This window comes from Salvelinus fontinalis, unplaced genomic scaffold (assembly GCF_029448725.1).
Source record: "Salvelinus fontinalis isolate EN_2023a unplaced genomic scaffold, ASM2944872v1 scaffold_0461, whole genome shotgun sequence".
Taxonomy (NCBI): domain Eukaryota; kingdom Metazoa; phylum Chordata; class Actinopteri; order Salmoniformes; family Salmonidae; genus Salvelinus; species Salvelinus fontinalis.
In genome coordinates this window covers 116,213-140,000 of record NW_026600670.1, presented here as the reverse complement: position 1 = coordinate 140,000, position 23,788 = coordinate 116,213, and the positions used below count along the sequence as shown (strand labels likewise).

Genomic DNA, 23,788 nt, shown 5'->3' with positions numbered 1-23,788 from the left:
TCGGAGGGAAATATGTGTCTCTAATATGGTCATACATTGGGCAGGAGGTTAGGAAGTGCAGCTCAGTTTCCACCTCATTTTGTGGGCAGTGTGCACATAGTTTGTCTTCTCTTGAGAGCCATGTCTGCCTACGGCGGCCTTTCTCAATAGCAAGGCTATGCTCACTGAGTCTATACAATCTCTTTTTCTCTCTCTGTCTCTGTCTCTCTCTGATGATGATAGTGGAGTTGGGTCTCTCTGTCTCTGTCTCTCTCTGATGATGACAGTGGAGTTGGGTGTCTCTGTCTCTCTCTGATGATGATAGTGGAGTTGGGTCTCTCTGTCTCTCTCTGATGATGACAGTGGAGTTGGGTGTCTCTGTCTCTGTCTCTCTCTGATGATGATAGTGGAGTTGGGTGTCTCTGTCTCTCTCTGATGATGACAGTGGAGTTGGGTGTCTCTGTCTCTGTCTCTCTCTGATGATGACAGTGGAGTTGGGTGTCTCTGTCTCTGTCTCTCTCTGATGATGACAGTGGAGTTGGGTGTCTCTGTCTCTCTCTGATGATGACAGTGGAGTTGGGTGTCTCTGTCTCTGTCTCTCTCTGATGATGATAGTGGAGTTGGGTGTCTCTGTCTCTCTCTGATGATGACAGTGGAGTTGTGTGTCTCTGTCTCTCTCTGATGATGACAGTGGAGTTGGGTGTCTCTGTCTCTGTCTCTCTCTGATGATGACAGTGGAGTTGGGTGTCTCTGTCTCTCTCTGATGATGACAGTGGAGTTGGGTGTCTCTGTCTCTCTCTGATGATGACAGTGGAGTTGGGTGTCTCTGTCTCTCTCTGATGATGACAGTGGAGTTGGGTCTCTCTGTCTCTCTCTGATGATGACAGTGGAGTTGGGTCTCTCTGTCTCTCTCTGATGATGACAGTGGAGTTGGGTGTCTCTGTCTCTCTCTGATGATGACAGTGGAGTTGGGTGTCTCTGTCTCTGTCTCTCTCTGATGATGACGGTGGAGTTGGGTGTCTCTGTCTCTGTCTCTCTCTGATGATGACAGTGGAGTTGGGTGTCTCTGTCTCTGTCTCTCTCTGATGATGACAGTGGAGTTGGGTGTCTCTGTCTCTGTCTCTCTCTGATGATGACAGTGGAGTTGGGTGTCTCTGTCTCTCTCTGATGATGACAGTGGAGTTGTGTGTCTCTGTCTCTGTCTCTCTCTGATGATGACAGTGGAGTTGGGTGTCTCTGTCTCTGTCTCTCTCTGATGATGACAGTGGAGTTGGGTGTCTCTGTCTCTGTCTCTCTCTGATGATGACAGTGGAGTTGGGTGTCTCTGTCTCTGTCTCTCTCTGATGATGACAGTGGAGTTGGGTGTCTCTGTCTCTCTCTGATGATGACAGTGGAGTTGGGTCTCTCTGTCTCTCTCTGATGATGATAGTGGAGTTGGGTCTCTCTGTCTCTGTCTCTCTCTGATGATGACAGTGGAGTTGGGTGTCTCTGTCTCTCTCTGATGATGATAGTGGAGTTGGGTCTCTCTGTCTCTCTCTGATGATGACAGTGGAGTTGGGTGTCTCTGTCTCTGTCTCTCTCTGATGATGATAGTGGAGTTGGGTGTCTCTGTCTCTCTCTGATGATGACAGTGGAGTTGGGTGTCTCTGTCTCTGTCTCTCTCTGATGATGACAGTGGAGTTGGGTGTCTCTGTCTCTCTCTGATGATGATAGTGGAGTTGGGTGTCTCTGTCTCTGTCTCTCTCTTATGATGACAGTGGAGTTGGGTGTCTCTGTCTCTGTCTCTCTCTGATGATGACAGTGGAGTTGGGTGTCTCTGTCTCTCTCTGATGATGACAGTGGAGTTGGGTGTCTCTGTCTCTGTCTCTCTCTGATGATGACAGTGGAGTTGGGTGTCTCTGTCTCTGTCTCTCTCTGATGATGACAGTGGAGTTGGGTGTCTCTGTCTCTCTCTGATGATGACAGTGGAGTTGTGTGTCTCTGTCTCTCTCTGATGATGACAGTGGAGTTGGGTGTCTCTGTCTCTGTCTCTCTCTGATGATGACAGTGGAGTTGGGTGTCTCTGTCTCTCTCTGATGATGACAGTGGAGTTGTGTGTCTCTGTCTCTCTCTGATGATGACAGTGGAGTTGGGTGTCTCTGTCTCTGTCTGATGATGACAGTGGAGTTGGGTGTCTCTGTCTCTCTCTGATGATGATAGTGGAGTTGGGTGTCTCTGTCTCTCTCTGATGATGATAGTGGAGTTGGGTGTCTCTGTCTCTCTCTGATGATGACAGTGGAGTTGGGTGTCTCTGTCTCTGTCTCTCTCTGATGATGACAGTGGAGTTGGGTCTCTCTGTCTCTGTCTCTCTCTGATGATGACAGTGGAGTTGGGTGTCTCTGTCTCTCTCTGATGATGACAGTGGAGTTGTGTGTCTCTGTCTCTCTCTGATGATGATAGTGGAGTTGGGTGTCTCTGTCTCTGTCTCTCTCTGATGATGACAGTGGAGTTGGGTGTCTCTGTCTCTGTCTCTCTCTGATGATGACAGTGGAGTTGGGTGTCTCTGTCTCTCTCTGATGATGACAGTGGAGTTGTGTGTCTCTGTCTCTCTCTGATGATGACAGTGGAGTTGGGTGTCTCTGTCTCTCTCTGATGATGACAGTGGAGTTGTGTGTCTCTGTCTCTCTCTGATGATGACAGTGGAGTTGGGTGTCTCTGTCTCTCTCTGATGATGACAGTGGAGTTGTGTGTCTCTGTCTCTCTCTGATGATGACAGTGGAGTTGGGTGTCTCTGTCTCTCTCTGATGATGATAGTGGAGTTGGGTGTCTCTGTCTCTGTCTCTCTCTGATGATGACAGTGGAGTTGGGTGTCTCTGTCTCTCTCTGATGATGACAGTGGAGTTGGGTGTCTCTGTCTCTGTCTCTCTCTGATGATGACAGTGGAGTTGGGTGTCTCTGTCTCTCTCTGATGATGATAGTGGAGTTGGGTGTCTCTGTCTCTCTCTGATGATGACAGTGGAGTTGGGTGTCTCTGTCTCTCTCTGATGATGACAGTGGAGTTGTGTGTCTCTGTCTCTCTCTGATGATGACAGTGGAGTTGGGTGTCTCTGTCTCTGTCTCTCTCTGATGATGACAGTGGAGTTGGGTGTCTCTGTCTCTCTCTGATGATGACAGTGGAGTTGTGTGTCTCTGTCTCTCTCTGATGATGACAGTGGAGTTGGGTGTCTCTGTCTCTCTCTGATGATGACAGTGGAGTTGTGTGTCTCTGTCTCTCTCTGATGATCACAGTGGAGTTGGGTGTCTCTGTCTCTGTCTCTCTCTGATGATGACAGTGGAGTTGGGTGTCTCTGTCTCTCTCTGATGATGACAGTGGAGTTGGGTGTCTCTGTCTCTCTCTGATGATGACAGTGGAGTTGGGTGTCTCTGTCTCTCTCTGATGATGACAGTGGAGTTGGGTGTCTCTGTCTCTCTCTGATGATGACAGTGGAGTTGGGTGTCTCTGTCTCTGTCTCTCTCTGTCTCTGTCTCTCTCTGATGATGACAGTGGAGTTGGGTGTCTCTGTCTCTGTCTCTCTCTGATGATGACAGTGGAGTTGGGTGTCTCTGTCTCTCTCTGATGATGATAGTGGAGTTGGGTGTCTCTGTCTCTCTCTGATGATGACAGTGGAGTTGGGTCTCTCTGTCTCTTTCTCTCTCTGATGATGACAGTGGAGTTGGGTGTCTCTGTCTCTCTCTGATGATGACAGTGGAGTTGGGTGTCTCTGTCTCTCTCTGATGATGACAGTGGAGTTGGGTCTCTCTGTCTCTGTCTCTCTCTGATGATGACAGTGGAGTTGGGTGTCTCTGTCTCTGTCTCTCTCTGATGATGACAGTGGAGTTGGGTGTCTCTGTCTCTCTCTGATGATGACAGTGGAGTTGGGTGTCTCTGTCTCTGTCTCTCTCTGATGATGATAGTGGAGTTGGGTGTCTCTGTCTCTGTCTCTCTCTGATGATGACAGTGGAGTTTGGTGTCTCTGTCTCTGTCTCTCTCTGATGATGACAGTGGAGTTGGGTGTCTCTGTCTCTCTCTGATGATGACAGTGGAGTTGGGTCTCTCTGTCTCTGTCTCTCTCTGATGATGACAGTGGAGTTGGGTGTCTCTGTCTCTGTCTCTCTCTGATGATGATAGTGGAGTTGGGTGTCTCTGTCTCTGTCTCTCTCTGATGATGACAGTGGAGTTGGGTCTCTCTGTCTCTGTCTCTCTCTGATGATGACAGTGGAGTTGGGTGTCTCTGTCTCTCTCTGATGATGACAGTGGAGTTGGGTGTCTCTGTCTCTCTCTGATGATGACAGTGGAGTTGGGTCTCTCTGTCTCTGTCTCTCTCTGATGATGACAGTGGAGTTGGGTGTCTCTGTCTCTGTCTCTCTCTGATGATGACAGTGGAGTTGGGTGTCTCTGTCTCTCTCTGATGATGACAGTGGAGTTGGGTCTCTCTGTCTCTGTCTCTCTCTGATGATGACAGTGGAGTTGGGTGACTCTGTCTCTCTCTGATGATGATAGTGGAGTTGGGTGTCTCTGTCTCTCTCTGATGATGACAGTGGAGTTGGGTGTCTCTGTCTCTGTCTGATGATGATAGTGGAGTTGGGTCTCTCTGTCTCTGTCTCTCTCTGATGATGACAGTGGAGTTGGGTGTCTCTGTCTCAGTCTCTCTCTGATGATGACAGTGGAGTTGGTTGTCTCTGTCTCTGTCTGATGATGATAGTGGAGTTGGGTCTCTCTGTCTCTGTCTCTCTCTGATGATGACAGTGGAGTTGGGTCTCTCTGTCTCTCTCTGATGATGACAGTGGAGTTGGGTGACTCTGTCTCTGTCTCTCTCTGATGATGACAGTGGAGTTGGGTGTCTCTGTCTCTCTCTGATGATGACAGTGGAGTTGGGTGTCTCTGTCTCTGTCTCTCTCTGATGATGACAGTGGAGTTGGGTGACTCTGTCTCTGTCTCTCTCTGATGATGACAGTGGAGTTGGGTCTCTCTGTCTCTGTCTCTCTCTGATGATGACAGTGGAGTTGGGTGTCTCTGTCTCTGTCTGATGATGATAGTGGAGTTGGGTCTCTCTGTCTCTGTCTCTCTCTGATGATGACAGTGGAGTTGGGTCTCTCTGTCTCTCTCTGATGATGACAGTGGAGTTGGGTGACTCTGTCTCTGTCTCTCTCTGATGATGACAGTGGAGTTGGGTGTCTCTGTCTCTCTCTGATGATGACAGTGGAGTTGGGTGTCTCTGTCTCTCTCTGATGATGACAGTGGAGTTGGGTGTCTCTGTCTCTGTCTCTCTCTGATGATGACAGTGGAGTTGGGTCTCTCTGTCTCTCTCTGATGATGACAGTGGAGTTGGGTCTCTCTGTCTCTGTCTCTCTCTGATGATGACAGTGGAGTTGGGTCTCTCTGTCTCTCTCTGATGATGACAGTGGAGTTGGGTCTCTCTGTCTCTGTCTCTCTCTGATGATGACAGTGGAGTTGGGTCTCTCTGTCTCTCTCTGATGATGACAGTGGAGTTGGGTGACTCTGTCTCTGTCTCTCTCTGATGATGACAGTGGAGTTGGGTGTCTCAGTCTCTCTCTGATGATGACAGTGGAGTTGGGTGTCTCTGTCTCTCTCTGATGATGACAGTGGAGTTGGGTGTCTCTGTCTCTGTCTCTCTCTGATGATGACAGTGGAGTTGGGTGTCTCTGTCTCTCTCTGATGATGATAGTGGAGTTGGGTCTCTCTGTCTCTGTCTCTCTCTGATGATGACAGTGGAGTTGGGTGACTCTGTCTCTCTCTGATGATGACAGTGGAGTTGGGTGTCTCTGTCTCTCTCTGATGATGACAGTGGAGTTGGGTGTCTCTGTCTCTCTCTGATGATGACAGTGGAGTTGGGTGTCTCTGTCTCAGTCTCTCTCTGATGATGACAGTGGAGTTGGGTGTCTCTGTCTCTCTCTGATGATGACAGTGGAGTTGGGTGTCTCTGTCTCTCTCTGATGATGACAGTGGAGTTGGGTGTCTCAGTCTCTCTCTGATGATGACAGTGGAGTTGGGTGTCTCTGTCTCTCTCTGATGATGACAGTGGAGTTGGGTGTCTCTGTCTCTCTCTGATGATGACAGTGGAGTTGGGTGTCTCTGTCTCTGTCTCTCTCTGATGATGACAGTGGAGTTGTGTGTCTCTGTCTCTCTCTGATGATGACAGTGGAGTTGGGTGTCTCTGTCTCTCTCTGATGATGACAGTGGAGTTGGGTGTCTCTGTCTCTCTCTGATGATGATAGTGGAGTTGGGTCTCTCTGTCTCTTTCTCTCTCTGATGATGACAGTGGAGTTGGGTCTCTCTGTCTCTGTCTCTCTCTGATGATGACAGTGGAGTTGGGTGTCTCTGTCTCTCTCTGATGATGACAGTGGAGTTGGGTGTCTCTGTCTCTCTCTGATGATGATAGTGGAGTTGGGTCTCTCTGTCTCTGTCTCTCTCTGATGATGACAGTGGAGTTGGGTGTCTCTGTCTCTCTCTGATGATGACAGTGGAGTTGGGTGTCTCTGTCTCTGTCTCTCTCTGATGATGACAGTGGAGTTGGGTGTCTCTGTCTCTGTCTCTCTCTGATGATGATAGTGGAGTTGTGTGTCTCTGTCTCTCTCTGATGATGACAGTGGAGTTGGGTGTCTCTGTCTCTGTCTCTCTCTGATGATGACAGTGGAGTTGGGTGTCTCTGTCTCTCTCTCTCTCTGATGATGACAGTGGAGTTGGGTGTCTCTGTCTCTGTCTCTCTCTGATGATGATAGTGGAGTTGTGTGTCTCTGTCTCTCTCTGATGATGACAGTGGAGTTGGGTGTCTCTGTCTCTGTCTCTCTCTGATGATGACAGTGGAGTTGGGTGTCTCTGTCTCTGTCTCTCTCTGATGATGACAGTGGAGTTGTGTGTCTCTGTCTCTCTCTGATGATGACAGTGGAGTTCGGTGTCTCTGTCTCTGTCTCTCTCTGATGATGACAGTGGAGTTGTGTGTCTCTGTCTCTCTCTGATGATGACAGTGGAGTTGGGTGTCTCTGTCTCTCTCTGATGATGACAGTGGAGTTGTGTGTCTCTGTCTCTCTCTGATGATGACAGTGGAGTTGGGTGTCTCTGTCTCTCTCTGATGATGACAGTGGAGTTGGGTGTCTCTGTCTCTCTCTGATGATGACAGTGGAGTTGGGTGTCTCTGTTTGCTGTGTTATGTTAAGTGTAGGCAGAGCAGAGTAACCCAGTCACACCACACCCCTACGACACTCAGAAACACTGGGAGAGAGAGAGACTCAGAAACACTGGGAGGGAGAGAGACTCAGAAACACTGGGAGGGAGAGAGACTCAGAAACACTGGGAGGGAGAGAGAGACTCAGAAACACTGGGAGGGAGAGAGACTCAGAAACACTGGGAGGGAGAGAGAGACTCAGAAACACTGGGAGGGAGAGAGACTCAGAAACACTGGGAGGGAGAGAGAGACTCAGAAACACTGGGAGGGAGAGAGACTCAGAAACACTGGGAGGGAGAGAGAGACTCAGAAACACTGGGAGGGAGAGAGAGACTCAGAAACACTGGGAGGGAGAGACCCAGTATAAGCTCTGTGATGTTAGCATGCAAGGCAGGGGCACCCTCCTTGTATCCTCCCTCCCTCCTCTCCCTCCTCCACTCTCTCCTCTCCTCCCCTCCTCCCTTCCCCTCCTCCCTTCCCCTCCTCCTTCTTCCCCTCCCTCTCTCCCTCCTCCCTCCTCACCTCCCACCTCTTCTCCTTCCTCTTCTCCCTCCCTCCTCTCCCTCCTCCACTCCCTCCTCTCCCCCTCCCTATCCTCCCTCCTCTCCTCACTCCTCTCCTCCCTCCTCTCTTCCCTCCCCTTCCTCCCTCCTCTCCTCACTCCTCTCCTCCCTCCTCTCTTCCCTCCCCTTCCTCCCTCCTCTCCTCACTCCTCTCCTCCCTCCTCTCTTCCCTCCCCTTCCTCCCTCCTCTCCTCCTTCCTCTCCTCCCTCCTCTCCTCCCTCCTCTCCTCCCTCCTCTCTTCCCTCCTCTCCTCCCTCCTCTCTTCCCTCCTCTCCTCCCTCCTCTTTTCCCTCCTCTCCTCCCTCCTCTCTTCCCTCCTCTCCTCCCTCCTCTCCTCCCTCCTCTCTTCCCTCCTCTCCTCCCTCCTCTCCTCCCTCCTCTCCTCCCTCCTCTCCTCCCTCCTCTCCTCCCTCCTCTCCTCCCTCCTCTCCTCCCTCCTCTCCTTGCCCCTGGGGACTCCAGATTAGCGTGGTGATTGGCACCACCCCTCCTGTCCCCTCTTTCACCCCTAGAACACCTTGCTCCCTCGTTCCCTCTCTCTTTCCCTCCTTCTCTACAATACCCCTTTCCCTCAAGCAAACTCTTGTCTCCTGGGGGATGTGAAGTGAGGGTTGTGGAGCGTGTGTGTTTGAGGGGAGGACTTGGCAACCCTCTGAGTGAGTGTGTCTTTATGTGTGAGTGTGTGGTAGCAAAACGAAAGAGGTCTCCGGGTGAGTTCTGAACAACCGTAATCTCTCTTCCCACTGTTTCCAGGTCAGGGGTTAAACCTCTCTCTCTCTGCCCTTCTCTCTCTCTCTCTGCCCTTCTCTCTCTCTCTTTGCCCTTCTCTCTCTCTCTGTCCTTCCCTCTCTCTCTCTGTCCTTCTCTCTCTCTCTCTCTCTCTCTCTCTCTGCCCTTCTCTCTCTCTCTGCCCTTCTCTCTCTCTCTCTCTCTCTCTCTCTCTCTCTCTCTCTCTGCCCCTCTCTCTCTCTCTCTCTCTCTCTCTCTCTCTCTCTCTCTCTCTCTCTCTCTCTATCTCTGCCCTTCTCTCTCTCTCTCTGTTTTTCTCTCTCTCTCTGCCCTTCTCTCTCTCTCTCTGCCCTTCTCTCTCTCTGCCCGTCTCTCTCTCTCTCTCTCTCTCTCTCTCTCTCTCTGCCCTTCTCTCTCTCTCTCTGCCCTTCTATCTCTCTCTCTCTCTGCCCTTCTCTCTCTCTCTCTGCCCTTCTCTCTCTCTCTGTCCATCTCTCTCTCTCTGCCCTTCTCTCTCTCTCTGTTCTTCTCTCTCTTTCTGCCCTTCTCTCTCTCTGCCCTTCTCTCTCTCTCTCTCTGCCCTTCTCTCTCTCTCTCTGCCCTTCTCTCTCTCTCTGCCCTTCTATCTCTCTCTCTCTCTCTCTCTCTATCTCTCTCTCTCTCTCTCTCTCTCTCTCTCTCTCTCTCTCTCTCTCTCTCTCTCTCGTCCTTCTCTATCTCTCTGTCCTTCTCTCTCTCTCTCTGCCCTTCTCTCTCTCTCTCTGTCCTTCTCTCTCTCTCTGTCCTTCTCTCTCTCTCTCTCTCTCTCTCTGTCTTTCTCTCTCTCTCTCTCTCTCTCTCTCTCTCTCTGTCCTTATCTCTCTCTCTGTCCTTATCTCTCTCTCTCTGTCCTTCTCTCTCTCTCTCTGTCCTTCTCTCTCTCTCTGTCTTTCTCTCTCTCTCTGCCCTTCTCTCTCTCTCTGCCCTTCTCTCTCTCTCTCTCTGCCCTTCTCTCTCTCTGTCCTTCCCCCTCTCTCTATTTCCTTCTCTCTCTCTCTCTGTCCTTCTCTCTCTCTCTCTGCCCTCTTTCTCTCTCTGCCATTCTCTCTCTCTCTGTCCTTCTCTCTCTCTCTCTGCCCTTCTCTCTCTCTCTGTCCTTCTCTCTCTCTCTGCCCTTCTCTCTCTCTCTCTCTCTGTCCTTCTCTCTCTCTCTCTGCCCTTCTTTCTCTCTCTGCCCTCTCTCTCTCTCTCTCTCTCTGTCCTTCTCTCTCTCTCTCTCTGCCCTTCTCTCTCTCTCTGTCCTTCTCTCTCTCTCTCTGTCCTTCTCTCTCTCTCTCTGTCCTCCTCTCTCTCTCTCTGCCCTCTCTCTCTGTCTCTCTCTCTGCCCTTCTCCCTCTCTCTCTGCCCTTCTCTCTATCTGTCTCTCTCTCTGCCCTTCTCCCTCTCTCTGTCCTTCTCTCTCTCTCTGTCTTTCTCTCTCTCTCTGACCATCTCTCTCTCTCTGACCTTCTCTCTCTCTGACCTTCCCTCTCTCTCTCTGCCCTTCTCTCTCTCTCTCTGCCCTTCTCCCTCTCTCTCTGCCCTTCTCTCTCTCTGTCTCTCTCTCTGCCCTTCTCTCCCTCTCTGTCCTTCCCTCTCTCTCTCTGTCCTTCCCTCTCTCTCTGTCTTTCTCTCTCTCTGTTCTTCTCTCTCTCTCTGCCCTTCTCTCTCTCTCTAAATACAAATATATCTGCCTCTCTAGCTCTCTCTAAATACATTTACATTTACATTTAAGTCATTTAGCAGACGCTCTTATCCAGAGCGACTTACAAATTGGATACAAATATATCTGACTCTCTCTCTCTCTCTCTCTCTCTTCCTCTGTTTTCTCCTGTGCTCCGTTGTTAATCCACTTCATCCCTCACTCTATACTGAACACCTACCCGTCCTCTGCTGCAACACTCTCTCCATCCCCCTCTCACCTCTTCTTCCCTCCTTCATCCCCTCTCCTCCTCTCCTTTCCTCTCCTCTCCTCTTCTCCTTTCCTCTCCTCTCCTCTTCTCCTTTCCTCTCTTCTCCTCTCCTCCATCCCCCTCTCCTCTCCTCCATCCTATTCTCCTCTGCTCTTCTGTCCTCCATCCCCCTCCTCTCTCCTCTCCTCTCCTCCATCCCTCTCTCCTCCCCTCTCCTCTCCTCCATCCTCCCTTAAAAAAATGGTTGAAAAGCATCTATAGTTAGTAGAGAGTGTGACAGGAACCTATCATGAACCTTTTACCACACACACACACACACACACACACACACACACACACACACACACACACACACACACACACACACACACACACACACACACACACACACACACACACACAAACACTCCTCAGTCTCTAGCTGGTTGGCACTGAGGTAGCTTGCCAACAATACTTAGGACTGAATGACAGGAGGAGAGAAAAATATAAATTCCCTTATCTGTTTAACCCCTCTCATCCATCCATCCCTCATTTTCTCTCCCACCCCTCTCTCTCTCTCTCTCTCCCTCCTTCTCTCTTTCTCTCTCTCTCTCCCTCTCCCTCCATCAACCCTCTGAGAAATGGCTGAGAACTACCACTCTCTCTCTTGTCCCTCCTTCTCTCTAGTGAGTCTGTCCAATGTAAACTTCCTGAGGGAATCCAATAGGCTATTTAACTAAATATATGTATTGTCTTTACTTATCCTACTCGTGTGTGTGTGTGCGTGCGTGCGTGCGTGCGTGCGTGCGTGTGTAGGATAATTGTTGTATTATCTTTACTTATCCCATACAGGACTGGTAGCCTCATCGACACAGACAAACACACACACACACACACACACACACACACACACACACACACACACATCGACACACACACAGCAAGGCTGACTGTAATCTAAACACAGTACCCATAATGACAAAAAACGTTTTTTTTTCTTGAAATCTTAACTGATTTATTAAAATAAAAACTTAAATACCTTATTTACTTGAGAATTCAGACCCTTTGCTATGAGACTGTAAATTGAGCTCAGGTGCTTCCTGTTTCCATTGATCATCCTTGAGATGTTTCTACAACTTGATTAGAGTCCATCTTGTAAATTCAATTGAATGGACATGATTTGGAAAGGCACACACCTGTCTATATAAGGTCCCACAGTTGACAGTGCATGTCAGAGCAAAAACCAAGCCATGAGGTCGATGGAATTGTCCGTAGAGCTCCGAGACAGGATTGTGTCGAGGCACAGATCTGGAGAAGAGTTCATAAACATGTCTGCAGCATTGAAGGTCCCCAAGAACACAGTGGCCTCCATCATTCTTAAATGGAAGAAGTTTGGAACAAACAAGACTCTTCCTAGAGCTGGCTGCCTGGCCAAGATTCTCTGGTCTGATGTTAACAAAATTGCACTCTTTGGCCTGAATGCCAAGCGTCACATCTGGAGGAAACCTGTCACCATCCCTACGGTGAAGCATGGTGGTGGCAGCATCATGCTGTGGGGATGTTTTTCAGCAGCAGGGACTGGGAGACTAGTCAGGATCGAGGGAAAGATGAACGGCTCAAAGTACAGAGAGATCCTTGATGAAAACCTGCTCCAGAGCGCTCAGGACCTCAGACTGGGGCGAAGGTTCACCTTCCAACAGGACAACGACCCTAAGCACACAAACAAGACAACGCAGGAGTGGCTTCGGGACAGGTCTTTGAATGTCCTTGAGTAGCCCAGCCAGAGCCCGGACTTGAACCCAATTGAACATCTCTGGAGAGACCTGTATATAGCTGTGCAGCAATGCTCCCCATCCAACCTGACAGAGCTTGAGAGGATCTGCAGAGAAGAATGGGAGAAACTCCCCAAATTCAGGTAATACAGGTAATAAACCCAAGAAGACTAGAGGTCTTAATCGATGCCAACGGTGCGTCAACAAAATACTGAGTAAAGGGTCTGAAAACTTATGTAAATGTGATATTTAAAAAAAAAGAATGTGATCAAAGAATTATAAAAAATAGTTTTTGCTTTGTCATTATGGGTTAATGTGTGTAGATTGAAAATGTAATCAATTTTAGAATAAGTCACATAACAACATGTAGAAAAGTCAAAGGGTTTGAATACTGTCTGAATGCACTGTCAACCTGTTAACATGGTCAGGTACTGTCAGCATGGTCAGGTACTGTTAACATGGTCAGGTACTGTTAACATGGTCAGGTACTGTTAACATGGTCAGGTACTGTTAACATGGTCAGGTACTGTTAACATGGTCAGGTACTGTTAACATGGTCAGGTACTGTTAACATGGTCAGGTACTGTTAACATGGTCAGGTACTGTTAACATGGCCAGGTACTGTTAACATGGTCAGGTACTGTTAAGATGGTCAGGTACTGTTAACATGGTCAGGTACTGTTAGCATGGTCAGGTACTGTCATTCTGTTAACATGGTCAGGTACTGTCATTCTGTTAACATGGTCAGGTACTGTTAACATGGTCAGGTACTGTTAGCATGGTCAGGTACTGTTAACATGGTCAGGTACTGTTAACATGGTCAGGTACTGTTAACATGGTCAGGTACTGTTAACATGGTCAGGTACTGTTAACATGGTCAGGTACTGTTAACATGGTCAGGTACTGTTAACATGGTCAGGTACTGTTAACATGGTCAGGTACTGTTAACATGGTCAGGTACTGTTAACATGGTCAGGTACTGTTAACATGGTCAGGTACTGTTAACATGGTCAGGTACTGTTAACATGGTCAGGTACTGTTAACATGGTCAGGTACTGTTAGCATGGTCAGGTTCTGTTAACATGGTCAGGTACTGTTAGCATGGCCAGGTACTGTTAACATGGTCAGGTACTGTTAGCATGGTCAGGTACTGTCATTCTGTTAACATGGTCAGGTACTGTCATTCTGTTAACATGGTCAGGTACTGTTAACATGGTCAGGTTCTGTAAACATGGTCAGGTACTGTTAGCATGGCCAGGTACTGTTAACATGGTCAGGTACTGTCAGCCTGTTAGCATGGTCAGGTACTGTTAACATGGTCAGGTACTGTTAGCATGGTCAGGTACTGTTAACATGGTCAGGTACTGTTAGCATGGTCAGGTACTGTCATTCTGTTAACATGGTCAGGTACTGTCATTCTGTTAACATGGTCAGGTACTGTTAACATGGTCAGGTACTGTTAGCATGGTCAGGTACTGTTAGCATGGTCAGGTCCTGTTTACATGGTCAGGTACTGTTAACATGGTCAGGTACTGTTAACATGGTCAGGTACTGTTAACATGGTCAGGTACTGTTAAGATGGTCAGGTACTGTTAAGATGGTCAGGTACTGTTAACATGGTCAGGTACTGTTAACATGGTCAGGTCCTGTTAACATGGTCAGGTCCTGTTAACATGGCTAGGTACTGTTAACATGGTCAGGTACTGTTAACATGGTCAGGTACTGTTAACATGGCCAGGTCCTGTTAACATGGTCAGGTCCTGTTAACATGGTCAGGTACTGTTAACATGGTCAGGTACTGTCAGCCTGTTAACATGGTCAGGTACTGTTAACATGGCCAGGTACTGTTAACATGGTCAGGTACTGTTAACATGGTCAGGTACTGTTAACATGGTCATGTACTGTTAACATGGTCAGGTCCTGTTAACATGGCCAGGTACTGTTAACATGGTCAGGTACTGTTAACATGGTCAGGTCCTGTTAACATGGCCAGGTACTGTTAACATGGTCAGGTACTGTTAACATGGTCAGGTACTGTTAACATGGTCAGGTCCTGTTAACATGGTCAGGTCCTGTTAACATGGTCAGGTACTGTTAACATGGTCAGGTACTGTCAGCCTGTTAACATGGTCAGGTACTGTTAACATGGTCAGGTACTGTTAGCATGGTCAGGTACTGTTAACATGGTCAGGTACTGTCAGCCTGTTAACATGGTCAGGTACTGTTAGCATGGTCAGGTACCGTTAACATGGTCAGGTACTGTCAGCCTGTTAACATGGTCAGGTACTGTTAACATGGTCAGGTACTGTTAGCATGGTCAGGTACTGTTAACATGGTCAGATACTGTCAGCCTGTTAACATGGTCAGGTACTGTTAACATGGTCAGGTACTGTTAGCATGGTCAGGTCCTGTTAACATGGTCAGGTACTGTTAGCATGGTCAAGTACTGTTAACATGGTCAGGTACTGTTAACATGGTCAGGTACTGTCAGCCTGTTAACATGGTCAGGTACTGTTAACATGGTCAGGTACTGTTAGCATGGTCAGGTACTGTTAACATGGTCAGGTACTGTTAACATGGTCAGGTACTGTCAGCCTGTAAGCATGGTCAGGTCCTGTTAACATGGTCAGGTACTGTTAACATGGTCAGGTACTGTTAACATGGTCAGGTACTGTTAACATGGTCAGGTACTGTCAGCCTGTTAACATGGTCAGGTACTGTTAACATGGTCAGGTACTGTTAACATGGTCAGGTACTGTTAACTTGGTCAGGTACTGTTAACATGGTCAGGTACTGTTAACATGGTCAGGTACTGTCAGCCTGTTAACATGGTCAGGTACTGTCAGCCTGTTAACATGGTCAGGTACTGTTAACATGGTCAGGTACTGTTAACATGGTCAGGTACTGTTAACTTGGTCAGGTACTGTTAACATGGTCAGGTACTGTCAGCCTGTTAACATGGTCAGGTACTGTTAACATGGACAGGTTCTGTTAACATGGTCAGGTCCTGTTAACATGGTCAGGTCCTGTTAACATGGTCAGGTACTGTTAACATGGTCAGGTACTGTTAACATGGTCAGGTACTGTCAGCCTGTTAACATGGTCAGGTACTGTTAACATGGTCAGGTTCTGTTAACATGGTCAGGTCCTGTTAACATGGTCAGGTCCTGTTAACATGGTCAGGTACTGTTAACATGGGCAGGTACTGTTAACATGGTCAGGTACTGTCAGCCTGTTAACATGGTCAGGTACTGTTAACATGGTCAGGTACTGTCAGCCTGTTAACATGGTCAGGTACTGTTAACATGGTCAGGTACTGTTAACATGGTCAGGTACTGTTAACTTGGTCAGGTACTGTTAACATGGTCAGGTACTGTCAGCCTGTTAACATGGTCAGGTACTGTTAACATGGACAGGTTCTGTTAACATGGTCAGGTCCTGTTAACATGGTCAGGTCCTGTTAACATGGTCAGGTACTGTTAACATGGTCAGGTACTGTTAACATGGTCAGGTACTGTCAGCCTGTTAACATGGTCAGGTACTGTTAACATGGTCAGGTTCTGTTAACATGGTCAGGTCCTGTTAACATGGTCAGGTCCTGTTAACATGGTCAGGTACTGTTAACATGGGCAGGTACTGTTAACATGGTCAGGTACTGTCAGCCTGTTAACATGGTCAGGTACTGTTAACATGGTCAGGTTCTGTTAACATGGTCAGGTACTGTTAACATGGTCAGGTACTGTTAACATGGTCAGGTACTGTTAACATGGTCAGGTACTGTTAACATGGTCAGGTACTGTTAACATGGTCAGGTTCTGTTAACATGGTCAGGTACTGTTAGCATGGTCAGGTACTGTTAACATGGTCAGGTACTGTTAACATGGTCAGGTACTGTTAACTTGGTCAGGTACTGTTAACATGGTCAGGTCCTGTTAGCCTGTTAACATGGTCAGGTACTGTTAGCATGGTCAGGTACTGTTAAATTGGTCAGGTACTGTTAACATGGTCAGGTACTGTTAACATGGTCAGGTCCTGTTAGCCTGTTAACATGGTCAGGTACTGTTAGCATGGTCAGGTACTGTTAACATGGTCAGGTACTGTTAACATGGTCAGGTACTGTTAGCATGGTCAGGTTCTGTTAACATGGTCAGGTACTGTTAACATGGTCAGGTACTGTTAACATGGTCAGGTACTGTTAACATGGTCAGGTACTGTTAACATGGCCAGGTACTGTTAACATGGCCAGGTACTGTTAACATGGCCAGGTACTGTTAGCATGGTCAGGTACTGTTAACATGGTCAGGTACTGTTAACATGGTCAGGTACTGTTAACATGGTCAGGTACTGTTAACATGGTCAGGTTCTGTTAACATGGCCAGGTACTGTTAACATGGTCAGGTTCTGTTAACATGGCCAGGTACTGTTAACATGGCCAGGTAATGTTAACATGGTCAGGTACTGTTAACATGGTCAGGTTCTGTTAACATGGTCAGGTACTGTTAACATGGTCAGGTACTTTTAACATGGTCAGGTCCTGTTAACATGGTCAGGTCCTGTTAACATGGCTAGGTACTGTTAACATGGTCAGGTCCTGTTAACATGGTCAGGTCCTGTTAACATGGTCAGGTCCTGTTAACATGGTCAGGTACTGTCAGCCTGTTAACATGGTCAGGTACTGTTAACATGGCCAGGTACTGTTAACATGGTCAGGTACTGTTAACATGGTCAGGTACTTTTTACATGGTCAGGTACTGTTAACATGGTCAGGTACTGTTAACATGGTCAGGTACTGTTAACATGGTCAGGTACTGTTAGCATGGTCAAGTACTGTTAACATGGTCAGGTCCTGTTAACATGGTCAGGTCCTGTTAACATGGCCAGGTACTGTTAACATGGTCAGGTACTGTTAACATGGTCAGGTCCTGTTAACATGGTCAGGTCCTGTTAACATGGTCAGGTCCTGTTAACATGGCCAGGTACTGTTAACATGGTCAGGTACTGTTAGCATGGTCAGGTACTGTTAACATGGTCAGGTACTGTCAGCCTGTTAACATGGTCAGGTACTGTTAGCATGGTCAGGTACTGTTAACATGGTCAGGTACTGTCAGCCTGTTAACATGGTCAGGTACTGTTAACATGGTCAGGTACTGTTAGCATGGTCAGGTCCTGTTAACATGGTCAGGTACTGTTAACATGGTCAGGTACTGTTAACTTGGTCAGGTACTGTTAACATGGTCAGGTACTGTTAACATGGTCAGGTACTGTCAGCCTGTTTACATGGTCAGGTACTGTTAACATGGTCAGGTACTGTTAACATGGTCAGGTACTGTTAACATGGTCAGGTACTGTTAACATGGTCAGGTACTGTCAGCCTGTTAACATGGTCAGGTACTGTTAACATGGTCAGGTTCTTTTAACATGGTCAGGTCCTGTTAACATGGTCAGGTACTGTTAACATGGTCAGGTACTGTTAACTTGGTCAGGTTCTGTTAACTTGGTCAGGTACTGTTAACATGGTCAGGTACTGTTAACCTGTTAACATGGGCAGGTACTGTTAACCTGTTAACATGGTCAGGTTCTGTTAACTTTGTCAGGTACTGTTAACATGGCCAGGTACTGTTAGCATGGTCAGGTTCTGTCAGCCTGTTAACATGGTCAGGTTCTGTTAACATGGTCAGATACTGTTAACTTGGTCAGGTACTGTTAACATGGTCAGGTACTGTCAGCCTGTTAACATGGTCAGGTTCTGTTAACTTGGTCAGGTACTGTTAACATGGCCAGGTACTGTTAGCATGGTCAGGTTCTGTCAGCCTGTTAACATGGTCAGGTACTGTTAACATGGTCAGGTACTGTTAACATGGTCAGGTACTGTTAACTTGGTCAGGTACTGTTAACATGGTCAGGTACTGTCAGCCTGTTAACATGGTCAGGTTCTGTCAGCCTGTTAAAATGGTCAGGTACTGTTAACATGGCCAGGTACTGTTAGCATGGTCAGATACTGTCAGCCTGTTAACATGGTCAGGTTCTGTTAACTTGGTCAGGTACTGTTAACATGGTCAGGTACTGTTAACTTGGTCAGGTACTGTTAACATGGTCAGGTACTGTTAACATGGCCAGGTACTGTTAACATGGTCAGGTACTGTTAATTTGGTCAGGTACTGTTAACATGGTCAGGTACTGTTAACATGGCCAGGTACTGTTAACATGGTCAGATTCTGTTAACATGGTCAGGTACTGTTAACTTGGTCAGGTACTGTTAACATGGCCAGGTACTGTTAACATGGCCAGGTACTGTTAACATGGCCAGGTACTGTTAACATGGCCAGGTACTGTTAACATGGTCAGGTACTGTTAACATGGTCAGGTACTGTTAACATGGTCAGGTCCTGTTAACATGGTCAGGTTCTGTTAACATGGCCATGTACTGTAAACATGGTCAGGTACTGTTAACATGGTCAGGTACTGTTAACATGGCCAGGTACTGTGAGCCTGTTAGCATGGTCAGGTACTGTTAACATGGCCAGGTACTGTCAGCCTGTTAACATGGTCAGGTACTGTTAACATGGTCAGGTACTGTTAACATGGCCAGGTTCTGTCAGCCTGTTAGCATGGTCAGGTACTGTTAACATGGCCAGGTACTGTCAGCCTGTTAACATGGTCAGGTACTGTTAACATGGTCAGGTACTGTTAACATGGTCAGGTACTGTTAGCATGGTCAGGTACTGTTAGCATGGTCAGGTACTGTTAACATGGTCAGGTACTGTTAACATGGTCAGGTACTGTTAGCATGGCCAGGTACTGTTAACATGGTCAGGTACTGTTAACATGGTCAGGTACTGTTAACATGGTCAGGTACTGTTAGCATGGTCAGGTACTGTTAGCATGGTCAGGTACTGTTAACATGGTCAGGTACTGTTAACATGGTCAGGTACTGTTAACATGGTCAGGTACTGTTAGCATGGTCAGGTACTGTTAGCATGGTCAGGTACTGTTAACATGGTCAGGTACTGTTAACATGGTCAGGTACTGTCAGCCTGTTAACATGGTCAGGTTCTGTCAGCCTGTTAGCATGGTCAGGTACTGTTAACATGGCCAGGTACTGTTAACATGGTCAGGTACTGTTAACATGGTCAGGTTCTGTTAACATGGTCAGGTACTGTTAGCATGGCCAGGTACTGTTAACATGGTCAGGTTCTGTCAGCCTGTTAGCATGGTCAGGTACTGTTAACATGGTCAGGTTCTGTTAACATGGTCAGGTACTGTTAACATGGTCAGGTTCTGTTAACATGGTCAGGTACTGTTAACATGGTCAGGTTCTGTTAACATGGTCAGGTACTGTTAACATGGTCAGGTTCTGTCAGCCTGTTAGCATGGTCAGGTACTGTTAACATGGTCAGGTTCTGTTAACATGGTCAGGTACTGTTAACATGGTCAGGTTCTGTTAACATGGTCAGGTACTGTTAACATGGTCAGGTTCTGTTAACATGGTCAGGTACTGTTAACATGGTCAGGTTCTGTTAACATGGCCAGGGATTGTCACTCACACACATGCCCCTCCGCAGTGTTCTGGGGTTAACCCATCCCAGCCAGTGATTTGATTAGAATTACAGAATGGTTTATTCATTACTTTATTACCATCAGCTACTCTTCCTGGGGTTCTCAAGTGTGTGTGTGTGTGTGTGTGTGTGTGTGTGTGTGTGTGTGTGTGTGTGTGTGTGTGTGTGTGTGTGTGTGTGTGTGTGTGTGTGTGTGTGTGTGTGTGTGTGTGTGTTTTGTGCCGTCGGCCTAATAAAAGGTAATTTGTAACAGTTTCACTCGCTCCACAAAGGCTCCATTTATAGTCCGACCAACTCACACCCCTGTCCAGTCTATGCACACTGTAAGTCTGCTTATCCTTCCACCTTGTTTGGACTAGGGCTTTGGAAATAAAGTAGTCCCCTTTACTGAGCCTCTCTTGTAAAATATATGATACATTTTTCTTACTGGACAATATAAGAAAGGATTGAGACACACGGAGTGACTCCGGTGTGGGAGATGTGGCTGACACGGTGGCAGAGTGACTCCGGTGTGGGAGGTGTGGGCGACACACAGAGGCAGAGTGACTCCGGTGTGGGAGATGTGGGCGACACACGAAGGCAGAGTGACTCCGCTGTGGGAGATGTGGGCGACACACGAAGGCAGAGTGACTCTGGTGTGGGAGATGTGGGCGACACACAGAGGCAGAGTGACTCCGGTGTGGGAGATGTGGGCGACACACGGTGGCAGAGTGACTCCGGTGTGGGAGATGTGGGCGACACACGAAGGCAGAGTGACTCTGGTGTGGGAGATGTGGGCGACACACGAAGGCAGAGTGACTCCGGTGTGGGAGATGTGGGCGACACACGAAGGCAGAGTGACTCCGGTGTGGGAGATGTGGGTGACACACGGAGTGACTCCGGTGTGGGAGATGTGGGCGACACACGAAGGCAGAGTGACTCCGGTGTGGGAGATGTGGGCGACACACGAAGGCAGAGTGACTCTGGTGTGGGAGATGTGGGCGACACACGAAGGCAGAGTGACTCCGCTGTGGGAGATGTGGGTGACACACGGAGTGACTCCGGTGTGGGAGATGTGGGCGACACACAGAGGCAGAGTGACTCCGGTGTGGGAGATGTGGGCGACACACAGAGGCAGAGTGACTCCGGTGTGGGAGATGTGGGCGACACACGAAGGCAGAGTGACTCCGGTGTGGGAGATGTGTGTGACACACGAAGGCAGAGTGACTCCGGTGTGGGAGATGTGGGCGACACACGAAGGCAGAGTGACTCCGGTGTGGGAGATGTGGGCGACACACGAAGGCAGAGTGACTCCGGTGTGGGAGATGTGGGCGACACACAGAGTGACTCCGCTGTGGGAGATGTGGGCGACACACAGAGTGACTCCGGTGTGGGAGATGTGGGCGACACACGGTGGCAGAGTGACTCTGGTGTGGGAGATGTGGGCGACACACAGAGGCAGAGTGACTCCGGTGTGGGAGATGTGGGCGACACACAGAGGCAGAGTGACTCTGGTGTGGGAGATGTGGGTGACACACGAAGGCAGAGTGACTCCGGTGTGGGAGATGTGTGTGACACACGAAGGCAGAGTGACTCCGGTGTGGGAGATGTGTGTGACACACGAAGGCAGAGTGACTCTGTCGTGGGAGATGTGGGCGACACACAGAGGCAGAGTGACTCTGGTGTGGGAGATGTGGGCGACACACGGAGGCAGAGTGACTCTGGTGTGGGAGATGTGGGCGACACACGGAGGCAGAGTGACTCCGCTGTGGGAGATGTGGGCGACACACGGAGGCAGAGTGACTCCGCTGTGGGAGATGTGGGCGACACACGGAGGCACAAATCTTTTAGTGACCGTAGAAGCCGCTGAAATGACTGCAGAATCTTACTGACCTGAATGACAAGTGACTTTAAGTTGACATTGTACAGGGAACTTACTGAACAGAATGACTAGTGACTTTAAGTTGACATTGTACAGGGAACTTACTGAACAGAATGACTAGTGACTATAAGTTGACATTGTACAGGGAACTTACTGAACAGAATGACTAGTGACTTTAAGTTGACATTGTACAGGGAACTTACTGAACAGAATGACTAGTGACTATAAGTTGACATTGTACAGGGAACTTACTGAACAGAATGACTAGTGACTTTAAGTTGACATTGTACAGGGAACTTACTGAACAGAATGACTAGTGACTTTAAGTTGACATTGTACAGGGAACTTACTGAACAGAATGACAAGTGACTTTAAGTTGACATTGTACAGGGAACTTACTGAACAGAATGACTAGTGACTTTAAGTTGACATTGTACAGGGAACTTACTGAACATAATGACTAGTGACTTTAAGTTGACATTGTACAGGGAACTTACTGAACAGAATGACTCGTGACTTTAAGTTGACATTGTACAGGGAACTTACTGACCTGAATGACAAGTGACTTTAAGTTGACATTGTACAGGGAACTTACTGAACAGAATGACTCGTGACTTTAAGTTGACATTGTACAGGGAACTTACTGAACATAATGACTCGTGACTTTAAGTTGACATTGTACAGGGAACTTACTGACCTGAATGACAAGTGACTTTAAGTTGACATTGTACAGGGAACTTACTGACCTGAATGACAAGTGACTTTAAGTTGACATTGTACAGGGAACTTACTGAACAGAATGACTCGTGACTTTAAGTTGACATTGTACAGGGAACTTACTGAACAGAATGACTAGTGACTTTAAGTTGACATTGTACAGGGAACTTACTGAACATAATGACTAGTGACTTTAAGTTGACATTGTACAGGGAACTTACTGAACAGAATGACTAGTGACTTTAAGTTGACATTGTACAGGGAACTTACTGAACAGAATGACTAGTGACTTTAAGTTGACATTGTACAGGGAACTTAGCATTAAGCAATGTAAACATTTTTCAAGCGGTCATAAAATACAGTGTTTGTCGTCAGCGTAACAAAACGACCGTGACCGTTACTATAACCAACCTGTATACACAACAGCCCTATAATAATGCATCACTGTGTGTGTACATTTGTGTGCATGTGTGTTGTTTGTGTGTGTGTGTGTGTGTGTGTGTGTGTGTGTGTGTGTGTGTGTGTGTGTGTGTGTGTGTGTGTGTGTGTGTGGTGTGTTGTGCGTTGTGTGCGTGTTGTGTTGTGTTGTGTTGTGTTGTGTTGTGCGTGCGTGCGTGCGTGCGTGTGTGTGTGTGTGTGTGTAAGACCTTGAGTTGTACATTACTGTTCCGTGACATATCATCACTAGAGCCTTGTGGGCTCAACATATTAATCTATATACATACATGTTCCTCAGTCCTTGGTCTTTGAGTTAGTGTGTGTTCCTCAGTCCTTGGTCTTTGAGTTAGTGTGTGTTCCTCAGTCCTTGGTCTTTGAGTTAGTGTGTGTTCCTCAGTCCTTGGTCTTTGAGTTAGTGTGTGTTCCTCAGTCCTTGGTCTTTGAGTTAGTGTGTGTTCCTCAGTCCTTGGTCTTTGAGTTAGTGTGTGTTCCTCAGTCCTTGGTCTTTGAGTTAGTGTGTGTTCCTCAGTCCTTGGTCTTTGAGTTAGTGTGTGTTTCTCAGTCCTTGGTCTTTGAGTTAGTGTGTGTTTCTCAGTCCTTGGTCTTTGAGCTAGTGTGTGTTTCTCAGTCCTTGGACTCAGAAGAAGGGAAGGAAAAATAAGATCAATGTTTCCTAACAGACACCCTCTATCCCCCTTTCAGGGTTCGGCGTTCCACGCATCACGGAGGCAGAAGTACGGCCACGTCTTTAAGACCCACTTGTTGGGACGCCCCCTGATCCGGGTCACCGGTGCGGAGAATGTCCGGAAGGTTCTAATGGGAGAGCATACGTTGGTCAGCGTGGACTGGCCTCAGAGCACCTCAACCCTACTAGGACCCAACTCACTGGCTAACTCTATAGGAGATATACATCGCAAGAGAAGAAAGGTAATATACACACACACACGCACACACACACGCACACGCACACGCACACACACACACACACACACACACACACACACACACACACACACACACACACACACACACACACACACACACACACATACATACATAT

At 47.9% G+C, this 23,788-nt stretch overlaps 1 protein-coding gene across 1 annotated transcript in view; it reads left to right on the top strand.

Moving 5' to 3' along the window:
• Nucleotides 1-23,788, top strand: part of LOC129846161 (cytochrome P450 26B1) — a 64,366-nt gene that overhangs the window by 6,004 nt on the left and 34,574 nt on the right. Inside the window, exon 2 of the mRNA XM_055914115.1 lies at nucleotides 23,431-23,655. Coding sequence (XP_055770090.1) covers nucleotides 23,431-23,655 — 225 coding nt within the window. The remainder of the gene's footprint in view (nucleotides 1-23,430; nucleotides 23,656-23,788) is intronic.